At 41.9% G+C, this 13928-nt stretch overlaps 1 protein-coding gene across 1 annotated transcript in view; it reads left to right on the forward strand.

Annotated features, from left to right (window-relative positions):
- LOC138979156 (metabotropic glutamate receptor 3-like) overlaps positions 1 to 13928 on the forward strand; it is a 374871-nt gene that overhangs the window by 272517 nt on the left and 88426 nt on the right. The window contains exon 6 of the mRNA XM_070351965.1: positions 1530 to 1672. Coding sequence (XP_070208066.1) covers positions 1530 to 1672 — 143 coding nt within the window. The remainder of the gene's footprint in view (positions 1 to 1529; positions 1673 to 13928) is intronic.

Consider the following 13928-nt stretch of genomic DNA (forward strand, 5'->3'; position numbering starts at 1 on the left):
AGAAAGGTAAAAAAACGCCAATGACGATCACGATTTTAAACCCTTTGGGGCCCTCTCAAGTGCGGATTCTGACAATTATTTTTCCCATTGTTTCTGTCGGCTTCCAATCCATTAACTTTAATAGCATCACCTTTTTGCTTTCCACATGACGTCAATTATCTCATTTTATTGGGTGCCAGAGAGGAAACGATTTGTTTCACGATGTTATGCAACATCCCGGAAAAAATGGTTAAAACAGATGTTGTCCGCTCACCATTATTTTTGGAGCATCCATCATATTTTATCAGTTTTATTGTCACGCGTATTTCCTTGAAAGGGAAATATCATTTGGATCGTGTGTGTGTTGGTAACAGATCTGTGAGATTTATGGAAACAATTAAGGAAATACCAAAAGGATGTATAGTTCACCATTCAGGGGCGGATCAGTTGCTTTGTAAGGGGGGGGGGGCACTTTGAATCGAAAGTGAATGTGATGGGCGCGAAGCGCCCGAATTTGCTAGGGGGGTCCGGGAGCATGCCCCCCCGGAAAAAAATTTTGCCCAAAGAAGCAAAATTGTGCCATCTGGTGCCATTTGAACTTAGAAATGGTCATAGAATCAGCATAGAAAAATCTTTTTTTTTCTTCCTTTTTTTTTCGGGGGGAGGGGGGGCACGTGCCCCCTGTGCCCCCCCCCCCCCCCCCCTCGTCCGCCCCTGCCATTTGTTGTCAACTACACACCTGGATATTATATTTCTTTCACATTTTATTTCCTTGCTTTTTTCTGAAAGCTTTTTTTTTCGACTCTCCATCCCTCAATTTCTTTTAAATTGGTAGAATGTTGTGATTCTATGGCTTTTCCGTCTTTCCTTTCTTAATTACTTGCGCTTTGAAATGAACAGCACCGTCTAAAATTTGTCTCGTAAGTAAAACATCACTTGACAAATCGCACTCACCGCACATTCGACGCCATTTTGGAACCACACAAACCCTCGGCTGTGTTCGGGTCGGACTAGAGCAACCAGAGTGACGTCATCAGTTTCGACCAGACCCCGTTTCAGCGAACTTTAGTCCGACCCTGGTGACTAAGATCACCAATGAAACTCGACCAGTGTTGGCCCTGAAGCTCAACAATCCTAGGGTTCGTGTTTGTTTGTTTGTTTGCTTAACGCCCAGTCCACCACGAAGGGTGATATCAGGGCGGTGCTGCTTTGACATTTAACGTGCGCCACACACAAGACAGAAGTCGCAGCACAGGCTTCATGTCTCACCCAGTCACATTATTCTGACACCGGACCAACCAGTCCTAGCACTAACCCCATAATGCCAGACGCCAGGCGGAGCAGCCACTAGATTGCCAATTTTAAAGTCTTAGGTATGACCCGGCCGGGGTTCGAACCCACGACCTCCCGCTCACTGGGAGGACGCCTTACCACTAGGCCACCGTGTTACGGTCTAGGGTTCGTGTTCATTTCTACATCACCTCTGTACTAATCCATATATCATATTCTTTCTTTTAAATCTGTCAACATCTGCCCCCCTTCTGTTTCAGGCGTCATCATCTTCGGGTCTGACCAAGAAGTCGGAGAACTGATGAAGGCCGTGGGGAGAAGGGGGAAGGAAGGGACCTTCGCCTGGATCGGCAGCGACGGCTGGGGAGGGAGGGGTCTGGCCTTCAAAGGCAAAGAGGAAGCGGTCAGTATCTTCTAATCGCTGTGATCTGTTGTACTTGTGTCTGTGTGCCCGTCCTTGTGTTTTTGACATACACATAAGGCAAAAAAAAGGTCTGTTTACGGTAACATAGGCCAAAAAAATAGGGTCGGTAGGTCGGGATTTTTTTTTTTTCCAAAAAAACATATTTTTACGTTATTTTGCAAAAACAAAACAAAAAAAGAATTTTTTTTTTCCAAATGCCAAAAAAAAGTCTAGGGTCGCGCGAAAAAAATAGGGTCGGTCGGGTTACCGTAAACAGACTATTTTTTTGTTGTTGCCTAAACATGTGCCTTGTTCAGAGCTGATTGTGTTTGGGGTTGTAGAATGTACAAGGCGATTTGTGTGTGTGGATGTGGGAGGTGGTGGTGGTGGGGGTGCTGTTGATGCTGTAGTTGTTGCTGAAGCTGTTGCTGTCTTTTCTGTTGCTGTTGTTTTCGATGGTTTTGTTGGTGGTGGTAATATGTGTGTGTGTGTGTATGTGTGTGTGTGTGTGTGTGTGTGTGTGTGTGTGTGTGCGTGCGTGCGTGCGTACGTGCGTGCGTGCGTGCGTTCGTGCGTGCGTGCGTGTGTGTGTGGGTTTTTTTTCCGGATGTGTAGGAGGTGCATGGCTTGTTTCAATTATTTCATTCTCTCGATTTAATGCGTCTTAAAATAACGTACGCAGACATTTTCTTTGGCGGCATCGTCTGTCAAAGGGGTAAAGGAGTGTGCGCGGGGTGACACGTCTCGGGCAGGATGGAGGCGGGAAGGCAGGGGGGGTGGAGGGTTGTCTTTGATTCATATTCTTCTCTTGATGTATTGTATCTGGAAATAACGTGCCCATAAATCCGCCTGCACAACTGGTCGGAGACAGGGTTTAAGGAGTGCTCGTGGTGACACGTCCATCTGATTTGTGGGGGCCTGCCTGTGGGTGTAGTTGTGGCGGACATGCATGCAAATGAAGGTCAAATGTGACCCTCCACCACGAAATGAGTCGCATGTCACCTCGCGCGGTTCTGCGCTTGGCTTAATATAGGTCCGGGGAGTGTCTGGTAACAGTGTGAGGGTCACCTTAGTCACAGGCTTATAACTCAAACAGTTTTCGCTCTTTTCTAACACGGTTTTCACCACTGGATAGAGCGTAAAAAGCTCTTTAGGAAAATGTAAAAATATGAAAATCATGCAAAGGTGACATGCGACTCATTCCGTGGTGGAGGGTCACAAATAACTAAAGGGAAGTAAGCGCTCTAAATGCATTCGGCATGTGTAATGGAGTAAGTGAGAGTTATATGGAGCCAATCTCCTGGCACCCGAGAGAATAACAAGCGACTTTCATCCTCAGAAAAAAAGCAATTTTTAATTAACTAATGCAAATGAAGGGTTTAAACGGCTGTACGGGTCGAAAGGGGTGTGTGGTTGAGTGGGAGGTAAGGATTGCAATGTTTTCAAACTCAGAGACGTGAACCAATTTTTTGGTTGTCATCACTTCTGATGATTGCATCTGAAATCATTTCTCCTACGAAGAGTATTGGTCACGCAAAGAAAGGAAATAATTATGTGTGGAAATATACTCTTGGATGTTTCCCCTCATCGTAGTTTCTCTTTTTTGTGCAAACAATCTTTCTGTCTCAGTCTGTCTGTCTGTCTGTCTGTCTGTCTGTCTGTCTGTCTGTCTGTCGGTCGGTCTCTCTCTCTCTCTCTCTCTCTCTCTCTCTCTCTCTCTCTCTCTCTCTCTCTCTCTCTCTCTCTCTCTCTCATTCTCTCTCTTAGTTTTTACACACACACCTGGGTAGCGCGGCCGCGCTCTGTTGCTGCTAGCTTACCACTGGGAGTAAGCGTACCGAATTTTTCCAGCGATAGAAAAATAAAAATGAAAATGAAAAATGAACAAAATGATCGTGCACCCGGGAACCACTTTCTTAAATCTTGAAAACTTTGTATTTGAATACTACCAAGGAAGTGAGTCTGCGGAAGCCAGTGTCGATTTTCGAGGACCGTCTGACAGTTAAAAATACTACTTTTTCATTCTCTGTATTCTTTTGATTTACGTTGAATAAAGTAGAACTAACTTGTACATACAAGAACGTTGAATCGTAATTACTGTCTGTCTTCACAGACAAACAAAGACATGTACACCTCTCCAGCCTTTTTTAGCTGGCCCAATTTTAGCATTCGCCTTTGGCCAGTACTAGACTTTTCTGCCACGGACAGTGACAGCCTTTCTGCATTTAGGTCAATATATCATGGAACGGCGGAAAGACGAGACGAGCTCATTTCCGCTGACATACTTGAGCCCCCTACTGATAACTGTGCGACCTAAAAAGAAAAGATAAGGGGACAGACAACTCCGGTATCAGTAGCTTACCTCTGTCTCCAGTTCCCTCCCCCAAGAGGACGATCCTTTCCATGGATTTCTGTAGAGGTCGCTGTGGAACGGAAGTCGGAAGAAGAAGCAGACGGCAGACAAGGGCAGGTCACTCGGTATGAAAAATGGTCTTCCCGCCCCCGAGGTTATCGTACTTTACATCCGGGGCTGGCTCTGACAGCTCGGGGCATCCTTGTGTATATAAGTGTGACAACGCATGTTGTTTACTGGAACGCCCTTTGGCTTTAAGGACACCCCCCACCCCCACCCCACCCCTCCTGTTCCATTCCTGCCCCGTTTTAAGCCCTCCGGCTCCCCCTTTTGAAAATGTTGTGTTCATATCCTCTCACTCTGTCAAATGTCCCTCCATTTTAAGACTCCCTCCTTTTTAAGACCTGATTTTTTTGTCAAGATATTTGAAGGCCTTAAAAAAAGGGGGGATGGTCCTATGTACCATTATTCTCTGTGTCCTTTCAGTGGTCGTCGAAGCGAAGCTATATGCGGATCGATTCTGCTGACATTTTCTGGGCAGAAAGTTGAGGTAGTGGAAGAAATGACATTAGGCCTAAAACAAAAATAGGTGTGGTTACGGTAACCCGACCTACCCTATTTTTGGGGCCGACCCTATAACTTTTTATTACATTTGTCAAAACAAAACAAAAAACACAAGAAAACGAGTGCAGAAAACGCAATGAAAGCGAAAGCGCCCGAGTCGCACACTTATTTCCCTGTCAAGTAGGTTTAATTTGTACACATTAGAAAAAAATGTTTAAAAAAAAAAAGTGATTGCCTACCTTCCTACCCTATTTTTTTTGGCTATGTTACCGTAACCACACCTATTTTTTTTTTGGCCTTAATCCGAAGAGGACAGCGGGTGCACAAAATTTGCACCAAATAAATGAGTGGCCAAATTTTCCTGCTAAGCGGCTTCTTATGCTTCGCTACATTTTCAGCTGAAATTAATATTTCTGTAATGGGGATTCCTATTGCTGGTGTTAACTGAAACGGAGAGAATGGAAGAAGGAGGCAGATAGATAGGGGAGAGAGAGAGAGATAGGGCGGGAGGGAGGAAAGGAGGCAGAGTGAGAGAGAGAGAGAGAGAGAGAGAGAGAGAGAGAGAGAGAGAGAGAGAGAGATTGGTCAATGGTAAATTATTAAATTTGAATTAGATCATTGAATTTTTACCATAACCAAAATACTGAATGGTTATGTTATTTATGTCAAAGCAAAGAATTGGAAGAGAGGGAAATAACAAGATTCAGAAAAACAGACGGACACACGGGAAAAACTCAGATAAGCAGCAAAGCTCTTTATTCTAAAATACTAGTGCTAGCTAGCTGCTTTTTGATTTAAGTCAGTGTGTTTTAAGCCAGTTCGGGTACCTTCGTTCTCGTTTGGACTATGTTGTAAACGTGTTCGTCTCCAGAGCTGGGTACCAGTGGAAACCATGTTGCACGAGTGATACGTCTTTATTTAACGGAGTCATTTCAACCATTCAAATGGATTTCATTCACACATAAATAAACAAACCAAAACAATTATTGCGACAAATGTCGCACCCTAATTAAAGCATTAATTCCCGTGTCATTTTACTCAAACTTTCTTTACCATTTAAGGCCGTCCACTTCACCATCTGGCATACCTTTCTTTAACAGGAATCACGTGACCGCCGTTCAAATAAGGGTACCCCCAAAATCGACGTGACAAAAACGAAATGGACCAATTCAAAATCGATGAAAAATCAGAATATGCGCAACTTGACAAAAACAATTTGCTAAGTTTATATCCTTGTCCTGCAGAGAAAGAACTCAACTCAACTCAACTCAAATTTTATTGGCTTCAATTTTCACATAGAAGAATTTGTCTTGCGCTTGGGATTAAGACATAGGCAGAAAGTAAGAGTATAACATATATAAAAACAGCATTCATATCACATTTCATGTATCACACACAGTAATCACTAGTATAGGCCTAGGCCTACAGATATCACATTTGTCCCTGTATCACACATGCAAATAAATAGTATCACATTTTCCACGTATCACACACAATATATACATTACATAATTACAGAATTACTTACTATTTTCATTGTCTTCGTTCTGTACATTACAAGCATTTGAAAATACATCCACTCGCGTAACATGGTAAACCAGACGATGTGACATGGATTTAAATACTAACAATAGATAAAAGACAGAAATGTGTACTATGTTTTTGTTGAATGTCTGTATCATTATTTAACTGGAGAATTAATGACAAGAGTAAGGAGAATACATTTTAGTTACCATTGTATATATACATCATAATCATTTAAAGGACTAAATCCAAAAACAAAGAGACTGCCAACGTTCCAAAATTCAGAATAAAAAAACAAGAAAGGTAGGTTTTTGAACGTTTGTTATTGACAAAACAATACAATCACATATATTTCGACCCAACGGTCTTTTAAGTGAACAGACAAACAAATATTCACACAAAACTTATCTTGATAGAATCAGTTTACGCCCACTCGTCAGGAAGCCGAGCGAATGAATGATTGTATGATGAAATGAATGACGTAGAAAGGGAATGACGTCAGCGTCGAAACAATGTTCTATAGGTAAATAGAACAGGGCAGAGAGAGGAGAGACATTTAAAAGACTGAGAACGCATGTCACAAAATGGTATTCGGCAGCTGTGGGGAAAACCCCAAATCCCAATAGATCCGTCCAGGATTTTACATGGAAAAGCAAGCTTCCACTTTGACACATATCAATAACGTATCTACAGAGAGGATTATTTCTGTGCATGGTGGGATGATTTAATAAATTAATTAATTTATTTCCTGACACATGTCTTAATCTGCAAAATGAATCCAGCAGGTGCAGAAGTGTGTCTTTGATTTATCATAATAAATGGTGAATGCATTGGTTTGTCAATAACAAACGTTCCAACAACCTACCTTTCATGGGTTTTTTATTTTGAATTTTTTGGAACGTTGGCAGTCTCTTTGTTTTTGGATGTGTGACTTTGACGTTTTGTCAAGATGATTCTCTGGCACAAAAATGTCAAAGAAAACACTGAATCAGGACAATGTTATTTTCAATAAGTCAGATAAAGTCAAGCATAAGGCTGCACAGACTGGCTGAAATAAACGAATCACGAAAATAATTGTGTCGGGTTTGTAGGGGTTGTGAAAGACTGAACACCCTTGCTTTCAGGGGAACAAACATTGCACAGGCCAATCACTAACGAGGGGTGTGCCTGAAACACGTGGACAAGGAGCACGTGTGCATTTATTTGTCCCTGAAAAAGCAAGGGTATTAACCCATACAAACCCGACAGAGTTATTTCCGAATGGCAAAAAATTAACTCACTAAAAGAATAGATGTTTTCACCCAAACAATTGCTTCGTTAGCAAAAGATATTCCAACAAAAAAATCGGGGTTTTCCACCCAAAACATAGATGCTTCTAGCAAAAAACCGATTGATTCTACACAAAAAAGAAATGAAACTCGCAAACAGCAATTCTTTTGGCGGATCAAATTTTTTGGGGGGTACATACATTCTTTGTCACTCAAATTATCTTTTCTTTTGGTGAAAGCATCTATTTTTTTGGTAGAACCATCTTTTCTTTTGGTTCATTAAACGGGTGTCTTTCCGAATATCGTCTATTTACAGTGGACCTTCCTTGGCTCCATGTCCGAACGAAGACGTACATGGAGAGAATGATCCAGTCTGTTATAATGCAGGGTCAGTCTCCTTTCCGCTGTCGGGACATAATACTCTGTCTCCCATACATCTTGTGCTGGATCTAATATCGCCAGGCAAGTGTGTGAGGCGAAGGGTTAAAGGTGCGGGCGGTCATGTCCACAACTACAGACCTGTTCAGGCATTTTACACGTAAGAAGAACAACGTCTCACTTGGACTCATACCAGATATCAAAAGCCTGGCCGCTTCATGTGCTGGGATTTTTTGTTCAAAATAATTTCGCAGATTGGTGTCACTCACAATAGCAATTTAATGCAACAACAACAAAATCCCACTTTTTCCAAAAGGCAGCTCGGAGGGAGATTTTTATACCGTTACCAAGGGAAAGCATTTATTTACCTAGTGCAACAGCTGGACCGAGGCAGAAAGAACTGCCCAGAGCAGAGTGCGATGGAGAAACGAACTATGCTCCGCAAGGAAAGGGGCAGACTTTTTACTAACTTTTCCCCAACTTTTGTTGGATTGAAATCGCTCCCGAATTGTTGAGCTGAACAGACCTTCAATACAAGTCTGGCGAGAATCGCCGCTTAAAACTTGTTTGAGCGTTTGCGCTGTTCACATGGGCAGCGATTTTAATTTGACTTCGCGCCGACTAAAATTGCTTGAAAGTTTGGGGGGAAATAGGAAAAAGTCTGCCATGAGAGCAGCATTTTACCCAAGTTAAAATATGGCTGAAAGACCGACGAATGGCTAAAAGACCGACGAATGGCTAAAAGACCGACGAATGGCTAAAAGACCGACGAATGGCTAAAAGACCGACGAAGATCTGTGTCGGTGAATAGGGTCGCTACCACGAGAAGAGAGGTACGTACCTTTAAGCTCTTGGTAAATATTTGTCTACATGTTTGCCGCTCTCATTTGTTCGGTCGCTCAACCGTTCGTGTTAGCTTACTTACCTCGGTATTTTCTATTCGTCTTAAGGCCGTGGTGTCTGTCTTGTCTATATATTTATATATACCTCCCTCTCCTTTCAGTCCTCCACCTCCATCTCCACCTCCATCTCCACCTCCATCTCCATCTCCACCTCCACCCCTGCCTGTTTTTCCGTGCAAATCCGACTTTGTTGCTTCTTGTTTTTTCCCCGTCTGTCAGCCTGCCTGACTGTCAGTGTGTGTGTGTGTGTGTGTGTGTGTGTGTGTGTGTGTGTGTGTGTGTGTGTGTGTGTCTCTCTCTCTCTCTCTCTCTCTCTCTCTCTCTCTCTCTCTCTCTCTCTCTCTCTCTCTCTCTCTCTCTCTCTCGATGAGCCAACGTTTTCGACAGCCACGATCAGTTCACGTTGCTGTTTGAACTGGTTTTGCACAGCTCTTTTTCACATCGTGTGTACTTTGTGAGGTTTGCTCTCCATTGTGTTAAAATCTGTTCACAACGGCTTTCAAGAGTCGTCCCCAATAACCTTGTCAGGACTTTCCGATCTCATTATCTGTGGTAGGCAGCAGAGAGGGTTCTGCGTGTTGCATTTGTGGGTAAAGCTAAAGGGAAACAGTACATAATTTTAATAATGTTAGTAATTTAGAGATAGATGCAGATAGTCCAGCAGAGGTACATGGTGGACGTGTTTTGTTGTGTTTATTTAACATTTACAAAAAAATAAGAAAGCTTTTATGTTGTGCCTAAGAAGATGTCGAAGATGATCAGTACTATCTTGTGTTAAGGCCCCCGCCCCCCCCCCCCCCCAAAAGAAAATAGTCTGTTTACGGTATCCCGACCGACCCTATTTTTTCGCGCGACCCTAGACTTTTTTTTGGCATTTTGGGGAAAAAAAAGGGTAGTAGTATAGAAATGCACCATCCAGCCCTCTACGCAATCGCAATAATCTATAAATCTAAAAATAGCCGATGACTAATAATATAAATCTAAAAATAGCTATAGAACTACTTCCGGTTCCGTTTTGGTGTATATGACTAAAAAATATAAATCTAAAAATAGCCGATGACTAACAATATAAATCTAAAAATAGCCGATGACGTCAGGATCATAAATAGAAGCAATAAGAATGCCACCATTTTGAAATATACACCGATAATGACACAATCTTTCATCACTGAAATGTTTTGAACGACGGCCAACTCGATCGGCGTTTAAAAACCGTTAGTGGCAATTGCTGTTGCAAATACTTTTCGTGTTTGTTTTACTATGAATTGATCATTGTAGACGACACTCGCGTGTCCCCCGCCCCCCGTTCCCCCGCCCCCCGTTCCCCCGCCCCCCGTCGCCGGTTAAACCCCACACCCGACCGTCCGCCCGCTCCCCGCCCGGCGCCTGACGTTTTGGAAAAGGAGGAGAAGTTGATGATTCGTAGATTATGACGTCAGCTATCACAATCTAAAATTAGATCCAATCACTAAACATGTTTGAACATGTTTTCTTATGTATCTGAAAATAAACAATGCCGTCATCAAGGGAAAACACACTATAACTATTACTTATAATTGTGCAATACATTATATCAAAACTTCATGAAATCTACACTAATTTAAACCTGGCGAGTGTTGACAGTTATATGTCAACACTCGTTAACTATCACTTATTGGACTTTAACCGAGCTGTAGTGAAAACATGAGTGAAATGACGTTGCATACCACGTGGTTTTTAATGTATTAGCGTACGTATTGATCATTCGAGTCATAACACTCCAACTATCAACATCACAGCGAACCAAAGTTGAAAGCATTCTCCGGGTACTACAAAACATTTACCGGTCATGCAGTGGTATGGAATTCAAATTGGTTTTAAACCACTGCCCATAGCAAGAAGGACTGATGAGACGAGGAAGTATTGGGCGTTGTTAACGCCCAAATACCTACAGCCGATGCGTTTGTGTAGGAACCAGAGTGGCGAGATCATCAGAGGGACCGGTGGACGGGCTCTCTACGATTACATGCTAGACTCAGATACGATTAAAAACGTTGTGACAGAGAAGTGGGCGACGAAGAAACCGATTCTGGACAATCTTAACAACGACAAGAAGAACGTTGTGAATGCCGTCAAAGGCTTTCTCAACTTCGCCCAGGATGAAAGCGGCCAAATAATGATCGCTCTGCACGGATCATGGAGCGAAGAGGAAGGCGAATCTTGCGACTGTGTCGTAAGATTTGGTCAAACAAAACATTTACACATCCTCATCAACAAGAATCCCTGGAATGAACAAACTTTCCGCGACATGGTGACGAAGGGCGCGTCCATGGGCTTGTATGTGTATGCCTTTACCCTGGATGACAAAAAACGGTACATCTCCTACCTCAAGGGCTCCCAGTTTTACAACATGGGAGCAAACTGTCAACGCCTTGTGGATTTGCGACGCACAACACCAAGCGGCGCCACGTTCCGAGACGTGCAAGAAGGGGAGCTCGTTGCGCCGGACCTAAACGCAGGACCGGTGGATTTTGCGGCCCTGTTTGGTGCAGTACCAGATTTCTCCGACGACGACGACGACGACGACAGCAACGACCTCGATGGTGATGAGGCGGGGCCCAGCCGCAAGAGGAAGCGGACGGAATGAATTCTGTTGTTGTTGTTGTTGACAGAATGCATGATGAAACTTGCTGCTTCTTGTTATTGTTGTACAGATAACTAATAACATCTGATTATTTTTATGTTTTTTGAATTAATGTGGTTACTTGTATGTGTCATTACTTTATATATTTTATAAATCTGACTTGAATTCTAAAGAACTGTTGAGTATATAATTGTATTGTAAAGGGTTTTCGATTGAACTTAATATTATCATGTTCTGAATGTTGTGTTTTGAGAGTTGTATGAGTTAATAAAAAAAAAGATAAAGGGCTCTCAATGGGTTTTCGATTGAACTTAATATTATCATGTTCTGAAATATTGATATGAATGTTGTGTTTTGAGAGTTTGCATGAGTTGATTTAAAAAAAAAAGATAAAGGCTCTCAAATAAATTTGATCGAGCCACAAATTTCAAGGCATTGTGGTCGCCATAGATCCCCCCACAACATGCATTCCATATATATATGTTACATGCAAAGCAACTGGGTAAGCGTGCCAAATATGAATGGGTGGTGGTGGTAATAATGTAAGGACACACACATACATAGACATGTATACGTCAACACCACGCTTTTTTTAATTTTTTTATCGAAAGCCAAGAGAGAATGGAATACATACATAGACACACGCACACACTCGCACAGACATACATACGTCAACACCACGCTTTGGTTTTTTTGTTTATCGAAAGCCAAGAGAGAATGGAATGTCACACTTCACCATCATTCATACCACAACAAAATGGAAAACAAACACACGAAATCACGTTTCGTCATTTTATTTGTTATACAAGCAAAACAGGCAAGAAATCAATGAGAGAAAGGGAATAAAAGATGTTTTTACATCCCATCAATGTATACAGATTTACATTATCAATGTATATCAAATCACAGTAGAGTCTTTACATCCTCACATACACTTTCAATGTGGAAGGGAGACGTTCTGAAGGTAGCGAATGTTTGACTATAACGGCTTTAGCAAGATTCATGAGGGTTTTGGGTTGCCACAAAGACCCAATTTGAACATCCAGTATAGTCTTTTTCTCGTAAATAACTGACATGGTTCGAAACCTGGCAGGGTTTTTAAGAATCCAGTATTGATAGAACTCGCAATCTGGTGCTTGAATCACTTCCCACAGGAAGAAACCGAGAACGTGATGTCTATCACAACAACAACAGCCGTTCCCCTTCAATATTATAACAACACGTTCATTAACATCGAGTCCACACTCAGATGAAATACGAAGCAGCTCATTTTTAATTGTGATGAAAGCATTATTCCAAGAAAGAAATCGGAAAATCATGATCAAACATACGTTATTATAAAGCACATTTCGCTATAAACCATTTACATCAACAACCACATTCGAAACAAGAGAAATATCAGAATACAAAACGCAAGATACGAGTAAGAAATGAATTTGATATATTTAACCATCATTCAAGAACTCAAAGGAATGTACATCAAGATTCAAACACACTAACCTCATCCTGACCCCACGAGGTCTGGAAACAAGTTTTAAACCAGTTTTAGGGATGAAGATACGATCATTCGTTTTATATAACGCAACATACATGTATACAAAAGGATGTGAAAACAAGAGTTAATACTAAAGAAAATAACACAACGTATTTCAAAAGTTCACATATATGTATTATATGCAAACAAAAATAACATAATTTACCTTAAAGGTTCAATGATTCAAAAGAAAGCACATCAAAAACATCCAAGCAATCTTGCAGACATTTTCCCCACACACTGTTTATTACAGGAATTTGAAATGAAGTGTTTCTGTTTTGTTAGTCCAGTCAATCTTTCCCATCACTTGGAGATTCATCCTCGAGGGGAGTAGCTAATGGACTCTTGCGTACTGCGTTTTCCAGAAATTCTTTCATCTCGTTCAACATCTGCTCTTTGTCTATTGTTGACCAGACAAAATCGAAGTAGAGGTGCACACGATCTTCGTCACTCAACATGAGACAGTCATGGTGTCTTTGGCTCGGGTGATTTATTTTACACCCTTCACAGTTGTTGTTCACAGCGTCGTCAATCGCGTTTATGATTTGGCTTTGGTATTTCTTCACAAAGGAGTCCATGTTTAGAGTAAGACCTCACAGCTCCGAATGAACAACGGGCGTGTAGAATGCGGGTACTGATGGGAAAGAATCATCTCCGCGAAGCGAACAATGAGGCTGCTGTGTCAGCTCCTGCCCCGCCTCATCACCTGACGGTAAGGCACGTGTCAAGTTTAAGCAATGATCCCTGACACTCTCTTTCACTCTCAGCAACTGTTCGAATTGACGTAGATTCATTTCCACAGATCGTTTGGGTTCCATTTTACCGTCACATTGCACATCATATTCACCTAGGTGAATTTTCACACTTTTTCCTCTCTTTTTCACATTGACAAACAATTTTCGACCCAAAGGAAAATAAGTTTTGACGGTAGACATCGTTTGAAGCGAGCGAGCAAATGCACACGAAGGTATTGTTGTAACAGGAATGACGCAACAAAATGTAATGCACATACTTTTATACAACACTTACATGGAAAACATGGCTTGAATACATTCCTTGACATACATATCACTCTCACCCATCACAGGCGAAGGAAAAGAGTGAAGAATC

The sequence above is a fragment of the Littorina saxatilis genome, linkage group LG10, assembly GCF_037325665.1.
Source record: "Littorina saxatilis isolate snail1 linkage group LG10, US_GU_Lsax_2.0, whole genome shotgun sequence".
NCBI classification, from domain to species: domain Eukaryota; kingdom Metazoa; phylum Mollusca; class Gastropoda; order Littorinimorpha; family Littorinidae; genus Littorina; species Littorina saxatilis.